At 34.4% G+C, this 19,493-nt stretch overlaps 6 protein-coding genes and 1 pseudogene across 7 annotated transcripts; 5 read left to right on the top strand and 2 right to left on the bottom strand.

Moving 5' to 3' along the window:
- Nucleotides 1-532: 532 nt before the first annotated feature.
- LOC117237211 (chitotriosidase-1-like) lies at nt 533-2,400 on the top strand. The gene is made up of 4 exons (XM_033500964.1): nt 533-596; nt 786-1,447; nt 1,542-1,831; nt 1,920-2,400. The coding sequence occupies exons 1-4, from the start codon at nt 533-535 to the stop codon at nt 2,356-2,358; spliced, it is 1,455 nt and encodes a 484-aa protein (XP_033356855.1). The 3' UTR covers nt 2,359-2,400.
- A 287-nt stretch (nt 2,401-2,687) lies between these two features.
- On the top strand, nt 2,688-3,799 carry LOC117237180 (40S ribosomal protein S16). The gene is made up of 5 exons (XM_033500907.1): nt 2,688-2,812; nt 2,910-2,954; nt 3,030-3,161; nt 3,399-3,513; nt 3,598-3,799. Exons 1-5 carry the CDS (start codon nt 2,804-2,806, stop codon nt 3,741-3,743), a joined length of 447 nt encoding a protein of 148 aa, XP_033356798.1. The 5' UTR covers nt 2,688-2,803; the 3' UTR covers nt 3,744-3,799.
- A 247-nt stretch (nt 3,800-4,046) lies between these two features.
- Nucleotides 4,047-7,896, top strand: LOC117237171 (nuclear export mediator factor NEMF homolog). 2 transcript variants are annotated; one of them, XM_033500888.1, is made up of 10 exons: nt 4,047-4,207; nt 4,310-4,481; nt 4,550-4,752; nt 4,831-5,909; nt 5,971-6,151; nt 6,217-6,518; nt 6,620-6,782; nt 6,869-7,166; nt 7,246-7,508; nt 7,583-7,896. In XM_033500888.1, the coding sequence occupies exons 1-10, from the start codon at nt 4,152-4,154 to the stop codon at nt 7,779-7,781; spliced, it is 2,916 nt and encodes a 971-aa protein (XP_033356779.1). In that variant the 5' UTR covers nt 4,047-4,151; the 3' UTR covers nt 7,782-7,896. The 2 variants fall into 2 exon arrangements, with proteins under 2 accessions (XP_033356779.1, XP_033356780.1); XM_033500889.1 differs by lacking the exons at nt 4,047-4,207; nt 4,310-4,481 and having other exon boundaries at nt 4,618-4,752; nt 4,845-5,909.
- A 30-nt stretch (nt 7,897-7,926) lies between these two features.
- LOC117237172 (serine/threonine-protein kinase VRK1-like) lies at nt 7,927-10,683 on the bottom strand. Its single transcript, XM_033500890.1, has 7 exons — nt 10,267-10,683; nt 10,058-10,110; nt 9,909-9,978; nt 9,583-9,779; nt 9,250-9,463; nt 8,480-9,177; nt 7,927-8,410 (listed from the first exon to the last, which is right to left on the bottom strand). Exons 1-7 carry the CDS (start codon nt 10,421-10,423, stop codon nt 8,282-8,284), a joined length of 1,518 nt encoding a protein of 505 aa, XP_033356781.1. The 5' UTR covers nt 10,424-10,683; the 3' UTR covers nt 7,927-8,281.
- Nucleotides 10,684-10,936: 253 nt separating this feature from the next.
- LOC117237176 (serine/threonine-protein kinase greatwall) lies at nt 10,937-13,565 on the top strand. Its single transcript, XM_033500902.1, has 3 exons — nt 10,937-11,347; nt 11,429-13,292; nt 13,381-13,565. Exons 1-3 carry the CDS (start codon nt 11,129-11,131, stop codon nt 13,425-13,427), a joined length of 2,130 nt encoding a protein of 709 aa, XP_033356793.1. The 5' UTR covers nt 10,937-11,128; the 3' UTR covers nt 13,428-13,565.
- LOC117237177 (proclotting enzyme-like) lies at nt 13,497-17,717 on the bottom strand. The gene is made up of 6 exons (XM_033500903.1): nt 17,378-17,717; nt 15,746-16,059; nt 14,784-15,256; nt 14,265-14,539; nt 14,025-14,170; nt 13,497-13,952 (listed from the first exon to the last, which is right to left on the bottom strand). Exons 1-6 carry the CDS (start codon nt 17,565-17,567, stop codon nt 13,800-13,802), a joined length of 1,551 nt encoding a protein of 516 aa, XP_033356794.1. The 5' UTR covers nt 17,568-17,717; the 3' UTR covers nt 13,497-13,799.
- Nucleotides 17,718-17,853: 136 nt separating this feature from the next.
- On the top strand, nt 17,854-19,167 carry LOC117237178 (annotated as a pseudogene).
- The last annotated feature ends 326 nt before the right edge of the window (nt 19,168-19,493 follow it).

Here is a 19,493-nt window from a genome sequence, read left to right as displayed (position 1 = left end):
AAAATTTTTTATTCTCATTTAACAATATTGTCTATTCTTATTACTTTTCACAGAGCTATTCATTTTATTTTCTTTAGCTTTATTTTATTTCACTTTTATGTTAAAGAAGCAATAACGCAACTTATCGCAATTTGTCTTACATATGAGTCTGTATCAATTTTTAAATTAAAGAAATATTCGGAATATATATAAACGAGACGCTTGACATTATAATTATTCAAACTCCATTTTAAAGAATTTCTTTCGCGTATTTTATTTTCTTAATTATAATTAATGGAATGATATCTATGGCCTTATTAAAATCGATAATCATTTAAACAAAAAATTAAAGATCGATATAAAAACGATTGAAGAATTTTAATTTATATGAAAGGAAAAATATGAAAACTTTATAATCATAGTGAGAATTTTTAATATCCATTTTGTCAGAATACGACATGTCACACTAAGTTCTTCGTTCTTTGTATATATCTCCATTGGTGAAATTTCAATTATTAATTGAACTATACTTAAAAAAATTGTTTATTTTCAGATGTCGAAGGTACTATTTCTAATTGCCTTTATAGTGTACGCTACTGCGATCATCGAGGCTGATAGTAAGTATCAAATACACGATTACTGATAAATAAATGGCAAATAATCAATACATTTATTATTTTTGAAGTTCCTTATCAGTATTTAATCAGTTCATTAATTTCGTAATACCGGATATGTTCTGTTCTTCTATGTAATTGCCATATCAAACAACTTAAGTTGCAATATCGTAATCCGTTTTTAATATTCAGAGAAGATAGTTTGTTACTATGGTAGCTGGGCAGCTTATCGTAATGGACGTGGACAATTCGAATCGACCGACATAGATCCAAATCTATGTACTCATATAATCTATACCTTCGTTGGTATTTCTGAGGATGGTAACGTTAGAATATTAGATAGCTGGCTAGATCTGCCAAACGGCCGAGATGGTTATGGAAAATTCACCAGACTTCGTCAATTGAACCCAAAAACTAAGGCTTTGATAGCAATAGGTGGTTGGAACGAAGGTTCCACGAAATATTCTAATGTTGTAGCGAATCCTAACGTACGTGCACGATTCGTTCAGAACGTGATAAAGTTTTTGAAAACGTATGATTTCGACGGTTTCGACTTCGATTGGGAATATCCGAACCAGCGTGGCGGGAAACTGGCCGACAAAGAAAACTATATTGCAATGTTGAAAGAATTAAGAGAAGAATTCGATAAACATGGTTACATTCTCAGTGTGGCGGTCGCTGCTGCCGAAGTCTCGGCTTCTAAATCTTATCTTATTTCGCAACTTTCACAATATCCTCACATTATTAATTTAATGGCATACGACTTGAATGGATCGTGGAACAATTTCGCAGCGATTAACGCTCCTCTATATCCTTCCTCTAAGGAATCAGGAGAGCAAGCTAAGCTCAACGTGGTAAAATCGCATTCTCAGTTATCTTTAATTTTTATTGAAGTTGATAACAAAATATTCGATATATTGATTCTGAAATGAAACATTTACGTTTTAGAATTCGTCTGTTCAATATTGGCTTGAACAAGGTGCACCAGCTGACAAGCTCATTCTTGGTGTTCCCGCTTACGGTAGATCCTTTACCTTGTCGAATTCCGCGTATAATACGATAGGTTCTCCAACCATTGGTCCTGGAATGGCTGGTCCTTATACGCGAGAAGGTGGCATGCTTGGTTACAACGAAATCTGCGAGTATATTAAGCAGGGATGGACCGTACAACGCGAGCCTGAACAACGTGTGCCTTATGCTTTCAAAGATAACCAATGGGTTGGATATGACGACGTCATGTAAGTATTCGCTTTATGAAAACATAGAAAGAAAGATAAAAAATATAGAAATAAGGATGTATAGAAAATAATATATCTATGTTCCTAGATCTCTTGAAGAGAAGGCCAAATACGTCATGTCCAAAGGACTTGGAGGTATAATGATGTGGAGCGTCGAAACGGATGACTTTCATGGCATATGTGGTGATAAATATCCGCTTCTGCGCAGCATAAACAGGGTACTGAAAGGATATGTTCCGCCTCCTTCTCCGACTTCTACTCCTACAAAATTGCCTAAACCTGATCCATCGACTGTAACAAGACCATTACCGACATCATCAACTACAGCACTGCCATCATCAACACCGTCTGACTCTGTATGCACACAGGAAGGTTTTGTTCGAGATCCAAAAGATTGTTCAATATTTTACTATTGTCAAAAAGCGTACAACAAATATGTTATTAGTAGATTCCGCTGCCCCACTGATCTTGTATTTGATACATCGTTTAATGGTTGCAATTATAGACATAATGTACCTGATTGTTAGATCGATACGAGTCGACCAAACGAGATGTATTTTGTAACAGAACGTAATATTTTGTATACATTTCTACACATGCTGTACTGAATTATTTAGAAAAATGTTATTGTTCTTATATAAAATTAAACTAATGTCTAATCAATATTAAATCAATATAAAATCTAATCAATACAATTATATTAATTTCCATTATTTTATCTTATTATTATTCCATTATCTTTCCATTATCAGAATTACATAAATGTAATCCCTTTTTTCCCTTTTTTCTATACTAACTTGATAATAAATATAAAACTTGTTTAATTACTAATCGATCTCGAATCGTTTTTGAATTGTGCTTATAAACGGAAGTCATTTGAAGCTTGAATTTGATTAGTGTAGTTCGTACCGAAAACATCGAGGCCGCTCAACAAACACCGTTCAACTTCCTTTCCACGACGAACTTTGCAACATGCAAAAGGTAGGTTTTTCCTATTCCAAATTCTATAAATTTTTCATTCTGTATATGAGATAAATATTCAATTCGATTTCAAGCTGACATTTAATTTTATTTTTAGAAACAGAAAGAACCCATACAATCAGTCCAAGTCTTCGGACGCAAAGTGAGTGTTGAGTACCAAAAAACGAGTAGGGTTATGTTTGCGCGTGTTCTTCTAAATGTACACGTTTATTTACAGAAAAGCGCAACCGCGGTCGCTTACTGCAAACGAGGCCGTGGAAATCTCCGAGTAAATGGACGTCCCCTGGAATTGGTTGAACCTCGAGTATTGCAGTATAAATTACAAGAACCTATTTTGTTACTCGGCAAAGTAAGTATTCGATAATATGTCAATTCCATTGAATTCTAAAAATATCTATCTACGTTCGTTTAAATGACAGAAAAATAACTTTCAAAATTTTCTTTATATTTTCCTGTGATGCTTTCTTATTCCGAAAATGACTGTTTATGATTATGAAAATCATAATACTGATGCGGTGCCTCATATTGACTATGTTGAGGACGTCTTTATTTTAGTAATATTATATTTATTGGATTTCTTGTATAGGAAAAGTTCTCTGGAGTTGATATTAGAGTAAGAGTAAATGGTGGTGGTCATGTAGCACAAATTTATGCTATTCGCCAAGCTATTTCTAAGGCTCTTGTGGCATATTATCAAAAGTGTAAGTATTGATGAAAGATTTAACATTAGATGCATATAAGCATATTGCAAATACATTTTATTGATGTGAAATATTTTTTTGTAGATGTTGATGAAGCAAGTAAAAAGGAAGTAAAAGATATCCTTATTCAGTATGACCGTACACTTTTAGTTGCTGATCCAAGGCGGTGTGAACCAAAGAAATTTGGTGGTCCAGGTGCAAGAGCACGATACCAGAAATCTTATCGTTAACACCTGCAAATTTCATATACTTTATTCATATAATTGAATAAAAAAATGTAAAAAAATTCCTTGCATTCCTTTATGTACCTATAATTTTTTGTCGTTAAATATAGCATTTCATTATGATAAAAATTTTATTTGTATAGATATATACATTAGATATAGTATACATACGTATGTTTTAAGACTACTTTTGCTTCATATTTACTGCAAGTATATTTGTAAAAGATAAATATTGCAAAAATGTGAGTTTGCACGTGTACACACACACACATATATAAGTATATGGTAGCTGCGCGCGCGCGCGTGTGTGTGTGTATACTGATGCGTGATACGTATGCAACGTGAGAGTTAAGTGTCAGATGAAAATAAGTTCTGTCAGTAATTTAATTAAAAAGGAATAATATATGTATAAAAATGAAAACGAGATTTAATTCCTATGACATTGCTTGTACGATATGTGAGCTGCAAAAGTAAGTAAATGTAAAAATGTTGTTTTTCGTGCATAAAGGTTAGAAGATGAAGTATGTAAGATAAGTGTTTTTAAATAATTTCATGTCAATTTTAACGTTTAGGTTTATTGGTATGCGCGTAAATCAAATCTACGATATTGATCATCGAACATATCTCATACGTCTTCAACGAAGTGAAGAAAAATGTGTCCTTTTATTAGAATCTGGTAATAGAATTCATACAACGGCATTTGAATGGCCTAAAAATGTAGCACCATCAGGATTTTCGATGAAGGTACATTATATTATAAGATCTGGACGATTTGTTTAGAAAAACATTTATTTGTCATGCTTTTTTTGTAGATGCGTAAACACCTTAAGAATAAAAGACTTGAAAGTCTGACTCAAATAGGAGTAGATCGAATGATCGATTTGCAATTTGGAAGTGGTGAAGCAGCATATCATGTAATTTTAGAATTATATGATCGTGGGAACATAGTGTTGACAGATCATGAAATGACTATTTTAAATATTTTGAGGCCTCATACAGAAGGAGATAAGATCAGGTAAGTTATAATGCAAGTTAAACATTAAGTGAAATTATTGTATAATTATGAGAGATTAAAAAAGTATGTAATGATTAGATTTGCTGTTAAAGAGAAATATCCTATGGACCGTGCTCATCAGAATACAATGCCACCAATAGAAAATATACAACAACACCTACAGAGTGCTAAAGCAGGAGAAAGTTTGAAAAAATTACTAAATCCTCTTGTAGAATTTGGTGCTAGTGTAATTGATCATGTTTTATTAAAACATGGATTTACGCTGGGTTGTAAAATTGGCAAAGATTTTAATGTTGCAGAACATATGCCAAAATTAATTCTGGCATTAGAATATGCAAATGAAATGATGGATTTTGCTAGAAAAAATGTTTCAAAAGGTTACATTATCCAAAAAAAAGAATCAAAACCAACTGCAGATGGCAAAGAAGACTTCATGTATACCAATATTGAATTTCATCCATTTTTATTTGAACAATATACAGATTATCCATACAAGGAATTTGATTCTTTTGATGTTGCAGTAGATGAATATTTTTCCACAATGGAAGGTCAAAAGTTGGACTTAAAAGCTTTGCAACAAGAACGAGATGCCCTTAAAAAATTAGAAAATGTAAAAAAGGATCATGATCAAAGATTAATAAATTTAGAGAAAACTCAAGAATTAGATAAACAAAAAGCTGAACTAATTTCTAGAAATCAAACTTTGGTGGACAATGCTATATTAGCCATACAAAGTGCCCTTGCCAATCAAATGGCTTGGCCTGATATAAAAGTGCTGTTAAAAGAAGCAGAGAGCAGAGGAGATCCAGTTGCATCTGCAATTAAACAACTAAAATTAGAAACAAATCATATTTCTTTACTATTACATGATCCTTATGAAGATAGTGATGAAGAATCAGAATTAAAACCTATGTTAATTGACATTGATTTAGCACATACAGCTTTTGGAAATGCTACAAAGTATTATAATCAAAAGAGATCGGCAGCTAAAAAGCAACAAAAAACAATAGAATCGCAAGATAAGGCCCTAAAATCGGCAGAGAAGAAGACAAAACAAACGCTAAAAGAAGTCCAAACTATTCACAGTATTAACAAACTAAGGAAAATATATTGGTTTGAAAAATTTTATTGGTTTATTAGTTCTGAGAATTATCTTGGTAAGTCGATAAAAAACATATAATATTTATGATAAAAACCAATAATTTTGTGACTTTGTAGTTATTGGTGGAAGGGATCAACAGCAAAATGAATTGATAGTAAAGAGATACCTTAAGTCTGGAGATATATATGTTCACGCGGATTTAACTGGTGCTAGTTCTGTAGTTATTAAAAATCCTGGTAGTGACTCAGTGCCTCCAAAAACTTTAGCTGAAGCGGGCACAATGGCTGTTGCTTACAGGTACATAAATGCTTATATCTTACTAATATGTCTTTATTATAAAAACATTATAATTTTTATATTAGTATTGCATGGGATGCTAAAGTAGTAGCAGGGGCATGGTGGGTCAATAATGATCAAGTATCTAAAACGGCTCCAACTGGTGAATATCTTACTACTGGATCCTTTATGATTCGTGGAAAAAAGAATTACCTACCACCTTGTCAATTAGTGATGGGGTTAGGATTTTTATTTCGTTTAGAAGAAAGTTCAATTGAAAGACATAAAGATGAAAGAAGAGTCAGAATTATTGATGATGAAAGTGAACACACAGATTCTCTTATTGAAGAAGATAGAGAAATCGAATTAATAGGGGATTCCGAAGAAGGTAAAATGTTATGTTATATAAATGTATAAATGATATGTAAATGCATAAAAAGATAAATTTCATTATTATTAATTCATATTGTATACCTTTATATTAAATAGATGAGCAGTCTGAAAATAAGAATAATTTAAATCCTATTCAAGAGGAATCTAAAGTAGATATAATTATGGAAGAAAATAATGTTAATCAAGATGTTAGTGATGAAGAAAATAATTTAGTTCAATTTCCCGATACACAAATTAGAATTGACGTTTCTGGTTCAAAGTAAATTCTATGATTTATTCATCGTAATTTTTTATGTTTAAAAATTATGTTACTTATATAATTAATTATTGAAATAACATTTATAGGGTGAAATTACATGTTGACAATAATCAGTCAACAGTGATGCCACAAAAGGATTTAGATGTAATTTATTTAGGTGATGATAAGCCCGTAATAATAAATGCTGTGAATATGCAAAAGAGTTCTGAAATAAAACAGAAGCTTCCTCTTAAAAAAGACAATAAAGAAAAGATTGAGATAGAACCTAAAAAAAACGATCAGGTTGTTTTAAAACGAGGACAAAAAGGCAGGTTAAAAAAAATGAAAGAAAAATATAAAGATCAAGATGAAGAAGATAGAAAATTATCTATGCAAGTTCTTCAAGTAAATATTATCTCTTAGTAATTAATGACATTTATGCTACAAAAAAGAGCTTCTCACATAATAATGTAATGATCCTTAGTCAGCAGGTGCTGCAAAAGAAAATAAAAGAAAAAATAAAAATAAAGATCCATCTGGACCAAAGCAACAAACAAAGAAGAAGGGTATGGCGAAACCAGTTGCACCACAAAATATTCAAATTGTAGAAAACATTGAAGAAGAAGATCCAGGTCCTGGACCCGAAGTAGATATGTTAGATCAGTTAACAGGAAAACCTGTTTCAGAAGATGAATTGTTATTTGCTGTGCCCGTTATAGCACCCTATAACACTGTATTAAATTATAAGTAAGCTAAACAGGTTTATTTTTATATAACATTACACTAAAATTTTTATTTACTATATATTTACAATATTTTAGATTTAAGGTAAAGCTAACGCCAGGTACAGGTAAGAGAGGAAAAGCAGCTAAGACTGCTATGACAGTTTTTATGAAAGATAAAGAAATCACTTCAAGAGAAAAAGACTTATTAAAAGCTGTAAGAGAGGAAACAATAGCTAGAAATATTCCCGGAAAAGTCAAGATAAGTGCACCGCAGATACAGAAGCTTAAAAAATAAGTGTCCAAGTACAATTTGTAAACATTGTTAATAAACAAACATGTATTTGTATATGTATATATAAAGTGATTTACTTGTACAGAAGTTATATATCAATAAATCTTTTTAACTAATACTTTGTTTAAGACTTCAATATTATGCCATCATTTTAAACAACTTACATAATGTACTTTATTCTTGCATAAATATAAAAGATCAATTCTGATTAACAATCAGCACAGAATTACATAAATTACTAATTCTACAATTATATTTTGTACAATTCCTTATTGTATTTATCAAAATATATTGATTTCTTCAAGCAATGCAAATTAGTACGATATAATTATAAAATATGAAATGCACTTGCAAATGGTACACTTCTTTTGCACAATCAAAATATCAATAGTTTTATAAATTTCGCTATAAATACAAAAATATACAAAACTCATCCAAATAAGATTTCTAATGCGTATAAACGCATTTGAAACATACACATTTATTTCACATTTATATTAAAATTATGTACTAAACATATCCTCATCAGAAACACTTTCATCCATTAGTACATTTTTTCGTCGACTTCTTGTATTTTTAAGTGATACGCTTGGAACATTGATGGGCCGTGATTTAGTACCTTTTGATGTGATCTACATAAATAATATATAAAGTAATACATGTACATATATGCTATTAAATTTAAAAGGTGCACATATTACCTCTGGTTCAGAATCCGATTCTATGATACGATTTCTATTAATTCTTTCCTTGCTTTTAACTGAAGTCTTTTTGACTGGATTTTTTTTAACTGGGCTCTTCTCATTATATGTACTTACAGAACTGGGGATCTTTTTTGCTTTTTTAATTATTTTTATATCATATTCTTCATCAGAATCAATCTCATCCAATACTAGTTTAATATCCTTTAAACCACCACGTTTTTTGTCTATTACAATTCCTACAGTACTATCATCAAGATTTTTCATAGGACTCGAATTTTTTATTGATTGTATACGAGGACTTCTCCTATTTTTCTCGACAGTTCTTTTCACTTTTTGTGGAGTAGATTTTGGAATTACTTCATTCTGAGAATTAACATCACTGTTAAATTCCAGTTTTCCATCTGGTTTATGTGATAATTGTTTTAATCCTTCGGTCAGTATTTTTTTAAACTTTTCATAATCTGGTGTTTCATTAAACTTAATACTTGCTAATAAAGTCATGTACTTATATATAGTATTTGGAACTGATTTATGGAAAGACTTATCTAAAAATTCTGAAATATTATCAAAAGCTCTTTCTTTCTGTTTTTGTACTGTAACTGAGTCTGATAAATCTTTCTCCCATAAGAGTGAACCGCATAACCACTGAATCATATTGTAACCCAAAATTTCGAAATCACCGCGCATTGTCGGTACTAAAATATGTAAAAATATGTATCTTATTAAAATTATATTATTTGGTACATTAAATTTCATAGAATGATTACCTCCCATATGAGCATCTCTACTGGTGTATTCAATGGTTCCATTATGTGCTTTTTTTGGGTCTAGTTTATATTCATTTTTTGTAGTATAATGAGAAGCCAATCCAAAATCTACTAGATAAACTCGATTTTGAGATTTTAAGTCTAATAGTAAATTAGCTCCTTTTATATCTGCATGTACATATGTTTTATAATGAATATATTCTAATACATTTACCTAAAAAATGTTTAGATATAATATAAAATGTAATAATTCATTTTTAAAAAATAATAGTTATAATGCTTAAATTGATTTATAAACTAATGAATTAAGCTGTTTTTTGGATTGCCTCTTACTATTTGTAAAGCTATTTTGTATACTGTGTGTTCTGGAAATCTTCTATTATTTGCTTCAAACAGTTTCCATAAATCTGTGCCATACCGATCCATTATTATAAATCGATATTTTATGTTTTTATATTCATGACTTCCAGAACCAATATATTGTGGCATACCAAGAGTTGTAAGTTTCTTTTTCTGTTTCCAACTATTAACTAAAATCAATCATATAATACTCTTTCCTTCTTTATACTAATTTATCATAAAATGTAAAGTAAAATGGAAGAAGTGAATCTACATATCAAAGTAATTCATATTTAAATATTAAAATTTGAACAACTTACTCTCATCTGATTTAGCATTTCTCATATAAAAATGCATTTCTACAAACAATGGTCCATTTCCGTGTGGTTCCTAAAATTTTGAAAATGTAAAGGATTTCATATGGAACAAATCATCAAATGATACATAGATAGAAGCCATTAATACTTACAATTTTAATTACATTAGTATATTCTTTTGGAGTTTTCCCATTATAAGGTGCAGCTGTAATTGTTATTAAAAATTAAATGATTATCCTTTCTGTATATATTTTCTACTAATACACGATAAATTATAAAATATAAGAGGAAGTATAAAGAATGTACTTATTATAAAGAGCATAAGAGTAGTAATAGATCAATGTTAAATATGAATATATACCAGAATAAATTTCACCAAAACCTCCGATACCGATCGACTTGCCAAGAATCCATTGCTTTTTTGCCATATCTGTTAATATCTCACCGACAGATATCGGATCTGGCAATTTATATGCTCCTTTTTTCTTAGGTGCTCTTTTTATCACTTTTTCAGTCATTATAAGGTTATCAAAAAAGTACTGTTACAATATGTATAGAATTGCGTGGTGTTTACGAAGGAAAAGATACACGATTAACAATAATTTTAAGTACTATATAATAATATTTAAACAAATTGACGAATTTTTACTTAAATAAATATTTTGCACACTATACATCGAGCAACGACTGTTGTTCGTTCACAATTGCAGAGCTCTTGAGCTGCTGCAAATACAAAAAATTTTATGGCGGGAATTGTACGTCTTCAGTGCAACCGTTTCAAGATGACGGAAGTTCCTATGCACACAAAAATATTATTAAAAAATCCATTGATTGTGATGTATATAATAAATTTAAATTCATTATTTTTTCTAACCATAGTAAAATTTGCTGTTAATCATTAAGTACATTTAGTTTATATTATATAACGTTAGTTAGTAAGAAAGAATTATCGTTGGCGGTTCTGATTACTTCAAGCCGCTTGAAGTATTCAACAATGTACTTTCTTGTCACGTGGTCGCACAGATGTTGATTTTCAAATATGTCAGATAACCGTTAAAGTTAATTTACGTACATAAGTGGAAGACATAAAATGTAGAAGAACGATGAATAAAACTTCAGTCTTTTTGTATTGCCGAATTATTTTCTAAATCGAAGTTTCGATATTTTAAATTTCGTTACGTAAGTTTGTAATTCGTTGGAATTAAGTTAGGTTATTTTTTTAAATGGAAGAAGCGGCGATTGATTCGCCAAATTTACGTCTAAATGGTAATGAACAAATTAATGAAACAGACGACGAAAATTCTTGTGCAAATTACAATGACTCAGAAAGTGAACGTGAAATACTATCTGGGGAGTGTACGCCGCAACAGGGATCGGCAAGCAGGCAAATCAACAATTCTATCTTTAACACCATATCTAAAATTGTTAATCCCACAGCAAAGGTAAATATATATTATTATTTAATCAGTATTGTTTAAATATCAAAACTGACTTTACTACTTGATATTGTATTTACTGTTTAGGTACCAGAAATACAGGATTTTAAGATCGTGAAACCAATTAGCCGTGGCGCATTTGGCAAAGTTTTCCTTGGATATAAAAAGTCAAACTCTGAAAAAGTATATGCTATTAAAGTAATGAAGAAAAATGAGATGATAAATAAGAATATGGCTTCGCAAGTGATCATTGAAAGGAATGCATTAGCTTTAACACATAGTCCATATTGTGTACAATTATTTTATTCATTGCAATCCGTTAGTAGCATTTATTTAGTAATGGAATACATGGTGGGTGGGGATCTTAAAAGCTTGCTTGGTGTATATGGTTACATGGAAGAGTCCATGGCAGCTTTCTATACTGCAGAAGTATGTCTTGCTTTGGAATATCTTCATTCCCATGGAATTGTACATAGGGATTTAAAACCAGATAATATGCTCTTGTCGAAAGAAGGACATGTCAAGCTGACAGATTTTGGGCTTAGTAAAATATCTTTACATAGAGATCTCGAAATATCGGATTTAGTTAATTGCACACCTAGTCTTTGCGCTAGGACTCCTGGACAGCTTCTTTCATTGACGTCACATTTATCTTTTGGTTCTGGACAAAAATCCACGAGTGAATCTAATCTTAGCGATAGAAGTACACCTGGTGTTAATTTACTTTCTGCTCTGCAACAAAATTGTACCAAAACCCAAGTATCACCGATTTCGGTAGCTTCTTCCATTGTCACGTCAGGAGATTATTCCCTAGTGTCTGGTATTACTCCTTTTCAATCAGCAGAAGATCTTCAGTTAACGAAACATCAGAAAAATGTTATTGTTGAGAACATCGACTATGACCAAGAAAGTAGCTCTGGGAGTTATCATACATGCGAAGCGACTTCGGTTCGAGTGAATAGTCAATTGAATCAAAATTTAGAAGATGAGGACGAATCCACGCTAGAGGCTGAACAATCTCAGCAACCTCTCCCTCATATTAGTCCATTAAGTACATGTACGCTTACTAGAGGCGCGAAACGAAAAAGAGCTGCAAGTGTAACAACAGGCCTAACATGTGAATTAAATGCAATAGATTTAGATCTCGACAAAACACCAAAACGAAAGAATCGTGGTTGCATATTTTCTAGGAGTCCGATCAATTCTACTATCTCTGAATCGATAAAACAAACTAACAATAGTACTGATATTGCTAAAGTACAAGAAAGCGGAAGAGTTGCATTCAGTACACCAGTGTCATTTGTGAAACAGAGATGTTACAGTGAAGAAAATGAGGACAAATGTGAGGAAAGAACAGCACGTTTGATTAAGACAACACGATTTCAACTTCCAATGGCTCATACGTCGCAGTCGGCTCCTGAGATACCTGTAGGCGATAACTTGGACAAGCATCGGTCGCCTCAAGGCATATCTCCTATAAAGACACCGGCATCTTCTGGTAATAGTTACACACCTTACAGAACTCCCAAATCGGTAAGAAGAGCCGGTGTTAATCGGTCAGATGATCGCATACTTGGAACTCCTGATTATCTCGCTCCAGAATTACTCTTGAAACAAGGTCATGGATATGCGGTGGACTGGTGGGCTTTAGGTGTATGTCTGTTTGAGTTTTGCACCGGTGTTCCGCCATTTAATGACGAAACACCACAGGCTGTGTTTTCTAATATCCTCGCCAGAGACATTCCTTGGCCAGAGGAAGAGGAAGCTTTGTCGACGGCTGCTGTAGAAGCCATAGATGCCCTTCTCACTTTGGATCAATATGAACGTCCTTCTGCGCAAGAAGTGCGAGTTATGAAACTTTTCCAGAATTTTGCCTGGGACGAGCCGCTGAAAGCGACGCCCCCTTTTATACCGCAACCCGATGATAATTACGATACATGCTATTTTCAAGGTAATTTTAAATTATACAGCATATTACGAAGAATAACGTTATCAGTCTGATGTCTGATTACTAAACCTTGTTTTTGTTTGTTTTCTAGCACGGAACATCATGCAACATTTAAATGTGAGCAATTGCGACACATAATACTTCAAGTATAGCATTGATGGGAACGGCCTATTTTGTGACAGGAATAACATAACGTAAAGATTGTTATAGTATTAAACTATTTTTTATATAGTTGTACATGTATAGTACTATAAAATATTTTGTTACAATGTAGAATTCTTGTGTAATTACTTATCCTTGGATGAATGTTCCGCTTGAAAGCGGTTCGTGAAACAAATTGCACAAGAATAAATTGTAAGAATGATATCGTTTTTATTTATGTAAAAAATTTTTAGTAGTCTATGAATTTCGTTATTTTACATGACGCCATGTCGAGTTCGATGATGCGAGGGTGAAGATTACGAATAACAAAATACTTAAGTAGGACTAATGTATCTTCTAGCGCGAGTTTCACTTTAAATTTTTTTGAATCCAAGGCAGGAAATGCGTCACTCTGGTGTATACGCCAGGATATTGACCTTTTCCGCATCCAATACCCCAGCTGACAATACCTACTTGCGTCCAGCGGCCATCGTTCACCATTAAAGGACCACCGCTGTCGCCCTGTTAAATAAAAAATATGTTGTGAAAAAATTCAAGCTTGATGATACAACAAAATAATTTTACAATACAAACCGAGCAGGAATCTTTTGCAGCTCGACCTGCACACAAGAAACTATCCACGATACCACCAGGTGCTGCTGCACCGTACTTTAATTTGCATTCATTGTTCGACCAGATAGGTATTGACACCTTTTGCAGTATTGCTGGTTGTGGTCCACCTTAAAAATTAAAATATTTCAAAGTTGTGAATTTTCCTGAAAGTTAGAAACTTTATGAACGTAATTTTAGTGTTTCACGGTTTTATTGTCTTACTTTCTCTCAAAGAGCCCCAGCCAATGACCGTAGCAGTGCATCCAATGTATAATTGCGGGCCACTCGGTAGGCAGATGGGTCGTATTTCTTTCGTGAATGGAACAGGTTCATTGAGGGTGAGCAATGCGATATCGTTGTACAGAGTGCGTGCGTTGAAACCTCTGTGTCTAACTACTCGTTTAACTCGTCGTTCGATGTGTGAGATCTCCGTGTTCGTTTTGATATTGTAGTCTCCCAGACGGACCGTTAATCTTGCTACGTCCCAGGAATTCATGCTGGAAGTATAGTAATCAAGATTTATTTGTATGCTTAAACTCTATGCAACTGTATCTCCTTTTTTCCTGGGGACATGTAATTTTTCCATAAATCCATCATTCTGATAATTATTATTTATTACAGGAGAAGATTATGGAAGCGCAAATACGAAGTACGGAAGAAGATTATCGAAGCACAAATACCATACACAAATACGAAGACCAGATGATTTTGTCATGCGGGTCCGTCTTTCGGAGGACTTACTTGGCAACGCAATGAGCTGCGGTGAGAATGTGTCTATCATCGATGAGCGAACCACCGCAAAACTGTCGACCACCGTTGAAGAGCGCCGCTATCCAAGGCCATTCGCCAGGGACAGCATTCTGACCGCCTACGATCCGTTCCTGGTCCTGATTACCATTCTTCGCTCCGCATTGAGACGTATCGATGTTCGAAATAGTTCCTAGGGGTTTCTCACTGGTGGTTGACACGAACGACGTACTTGGTGGCCACCAGGCGGGTTTCTTCGTCGGCCAGGTCGTTGCGACGCTAGGTTTTTTTGATGTTAGAACTGGTTTTATCGTAGAGAACGTCGGCAATTCGAACGATGGATGAGTAGGTAGCGGTGGTATGGTATGATCAGGTGGATGAGTGGGAATCGGTGGTGGCCAGGAACCTGGTGTCTGCGGTCTTGGTTTCACGGTCATATCTTCGTCTTTCTTATCGGTACTCTCTTCCTGAAATATCGAACGAGAATCTTCATGAAATATTAAACAATACCGTTTCAATGAGAGTAACGGGACATGTAGTAGCGAGAGTCGAAGATTTCACGGCGAACAATGGCTAAATGCGAATTGGACACGGTAGTAAAGTAGAGTCGTAAAAATCTGTTTGCGAAACCGCATTGTTCGATAGATACACCCGTGGTGTGACTTTCTATGTTAGATAGATCGTTTTCGATTCGTATCACGTATTATTTTTACGAGTTCCTGGTAACTAACTAAGATCTATAATTCCATTAGAGAAATCACGAAAAGAAACGTGAAGAAACACTTGGTTTCAGTAACACGTTTTGTTTAGCAGATTGCAGATTTTTATGCATTTTAGGAAAATTTAAACGTGCCAAATATCCAAAGTAAACTGTTATCATAAAATTTGCATAAACATATGTAGTCTGCGCACCATAAATTCATATTTATAATTATTTACCAGAGTATGCTATTTACCTGAGCATTTTCTATAGTAGGATCTTCGTTATTATCTGACGGTGGTGTAACGACCGGAAGTATATTGGAGCAACAAATTCCAAAATTTGTTTGTCTATTATCCCGTACATAGCTGCAGGTGTCGTAAACACCGAGAACCCAGCCATCAAGAGCGCTCAGATCAGGGATTTTAAAATATGGATAGCATTCTTTGAAGCTGGTACAACGACCAACTTCGCCTTTCGACGTGAGGCAGGAGTCGCTGTTGGAAACTCCATTCCACAGAATACCACGACCGTCTCTCGTCTCGAGCCGAACGTCCGTATCACTGGCAGCTAAATAAGAGAACGATAAGTTTCGGTTCGTTGTATTTTAAATGACAAAATTAATTATTTCGTCGGTCAGGTATTTCTTTTCTAATGCTAATTTCACTCGCCTTTTTCCAAGTTGTTCGTGATCGGTTTACGAACGTGTTTAACGAAGAATCTACTTACACCAAGAATATAGCACGTAGAACCGTGTTTACATGTGTGAATGAACAATGTCTGACAAAGAATGACACATCGTCTACCGTTGTAATGAATGCAGATTGTCCGTGTCGTGTAATGGTATGTATCTGCGTGACATGTTCGTAAGAAAACAATGTGATTGATACTTCATGAATCTTTCTATTTTTTTATTTTGTCATTTCTTCCTTCATTAATCTTTGTACTATCGAAAGGTATAAAAAAAAGTGTATCTTTATGTCTCATCAAAGTGGTAATATTGATTGGAGTGGCAATATTAAGATTAAATAGTCTGTAATATTCTAACATCTTTATCGATATTTGTAGATACACATCAATCTGGACGGTACAAACATAATCTTATCATGTTGCACGCGATTTGCACGCGAAATCTTAATTGCTGTACAGATTCAGAGAGTAACCCACTTCACTTCCGGTGAGATGAAGATCAATTCGTTATATCATCGAATGTTATTAAGCCGATTGGTCAAGACAGTCGTATCACAATAGAATTCCATCCAGATTCTTGACAGCGAGTTCGCTGACCCACAGGCTGACACACAGGTGCACACATACGGCGATACGCGCGCCTGGAAGACTTCCGTTCGCCGTGTATGGAACGCACGCATGATCGATCACATGTCGCAACTCGCCTTCGATAATTCTCACGTATCGTTATCATCGCGACGAGCAAATTCGAATGCCACCGTGGTTTCGTGCAACGAACCCGAACGAGTTCCCTATCTCTGTTCCTCCAGTCACGATCCTTCCAGGTGATTGATACTCAGCCATCAACGAGGCGCTCAACGATACCGTGACAGGCTAATCGATGTTAATTGCTACCATTAGTTACTCTGTTCAAACATCTTCGTGAACGTATAACTACCTAAAGACTAAAACAGTCTCCTCTTTGGTTAAATTTTCTATTGTATATGGATCAATTTTGCAAAAAGACGCATATGAATTAATTTTGCAGAAAGACGTATACGGATCAATTTTCAAGAAGACGAATTTCTTCGCTTCTTCGATCAAAAGTTTAACGATGTCAAGCAATCCTCTAGCATTCTTACCTACTCAGTTTATTTAAATATGGATTGCAACGAACTGAATTGTGTATAGGTTGAGGAAACCACCAATTGGCACTCACCGTCAATGATCACCGCGTTATCATCCTCCTCCCCTTGTTGGACTTCTTCGAACGACGATTCAGAAACGATTGATTTACTTTTTGGATTATTAGCTTCTATGCTACCAGAGATCAACAAAATTGTAACAATAGTCTGTATGACGAGCAACAGTAGCGTCGTTAGCGACGACGCTCGATGTCGTCGGTTCATCCCCAGAGAAACGGAAACAAGCGAGATAAGAACGCGTAACGAGAAGGAGCACAAGTATGTTCAAGGCTCTGTGTTACCGGTAGGGATCCTGGGACCGCCACTAAGTTGCTAAGCTGCTGAATAGCCGGTGCTCGTGCTTATAACGGGCTTGTCCTCCCCTCTCGTGGATCGACGCTGTTCTTTGCCCCCGGTAGGCTCGACACAAGGCACGAGACACCATCGAGTTCTTCTCGTCTTCTTCTAGCGGGCGTGCGAACACCTCGAGGCATCTGCGCGGAGCACACCGCGAAGAAAAAGGGTGGGCGGACCACGCGATGCCAGAATCGGAGCTGACGGTATGCTAATTTTTGGCAGATTGAAAGATCCAACCGGCTTCGGCCTATCCTGGTTCGGTCACGTTACGTTCGTTTTGCATCGGATGTTTGAGTGCTTCTTCGGAAGTTTCTTACGCTCCATGGTATAGATCCTCTGTTTACTCTTTACGATTAAGTTATATCCGACGTGTTTTTATATTTTTATATTTTGCAGTTTATTTCCTTCCTCGTGGTGGTAATGGACAGCGTAAAACATCTTTGCTGGTACCATATTATATTTGTTATACGTCCTCCAATTTAGGATTTCTTTCATTTGTTGTGTAAGTTACAAAAAATATAAATTCGTGTAATAATAACACTCGTTTACAATATTACACGGAGATCACCATCGCTAGCAATTTAAATTACAATCTTACTAATATAAACAATGCTCTACTTTTATGAACAGATTTTTGTTTCTATTGACAACGAATCACACGCTGTTGACAAAGGATATTTTTCTTATCGTACTGAACATGATCAGACGGAGCACTGGTCGATCAATCAACTAATCATTCGATTAATGACAACGGAACAGCTGTCAATCGTCCACGAAGAGCTCGTTTTACAGCCTGTTACATCGGACAATCATTTTTCCTTCCCGGTATAATGAATATTCTGTCGATAATACGATTTATTGGTACGCTTCGACGATTGTATCTAATTTCTACGTTCGCTAACGGGCAACTGTACTGTTAGTCGATATGAATCAGGAATATATAATGGAATTTGTACAACAAAATTCGTTCTGGATTCGCGGTCGAGACAGTTTCAATAGAAATTCACCGATTATGTAAGTGGTGTGACGGAACCGGCTTAACTTTGATTTGTGTTGTCGCATGAAACCCGGTGCCGATCGTGAATGTCGAGTTCATAGGCATTTGCATAGAGAGTACGATCCTCGTGTTGGCCTTGAAGAGGCCGAGGAGAAGGCTGCACGTAAGGGACGGCCGTGAACTTGCCAATCGCGTGTTCCTCGTGCACCATCGCTAATGCCAACGTACGCGTGCATTTCCCTCTGACCACAATGAATGGAATTTCTTCAAACCATGCGTGTATCGTTTTCTTGATATCGGTCAGATAACTTTTTTTGTTTTCTATCCCAATCTTTTTTTAACGTCTCTTAATCGGAATATAACATATTTGACATTGTAAAACTTGGTAAATCTGTTTTCATTGATTTTTTGACTTTGATATGATATGATCAAAAAGGAAGTAATTTTCTAAATCTATGCTAACTGTTAAAATTAAGTAACAGATGTACGAAGTTTAGTTTATTGATATTATTAAAATATTGAATTTAAATGGATAGCAAGAATATCTGTTTAATCTGAAAATGAAATAGAAATTTTGGTGATATGTTGGCCAAAAGGCCTAAAATTTAATTTAATATTATACTTTCAGGATCAAACGTTTACTTAGTGAAGTCGAAAAAAGTTTATCGAGTAAGCTCAGAGATCCTGAACTATCATGCTGTTTTATATTTGAAATTAGCATATTTCAGTTTGATGGTTTAATTTAATGGATGTAACCGAAGAGTATTTAGAATAAAAGAAACAAGTTCGTGCTAACG

This window comes from Bombus vosnesenskii, unplaced genomic scaffold (assembly GCF_011952255.1).
Source record: "Bombus vosnesenskii isolate JDL3184/JDL3185 unplaced genomic scaffold, Bvos_JDL3184-5_v1.1 scf7180000013361, whole genome shotgun sequence".
In the NCBI taxonomy this organism is placed as follows: domain Eukaryota; kingdom Metazoa; phylum Arthropoda; class Insecta; order Hymenoptera; family Apidae; genus Bombus; species Bombus vosnesenskii.
Note: the sequence above shows the minus strand (reverse complement) of the source record. Positions and strands in the feature narration are given on the sequence as shown.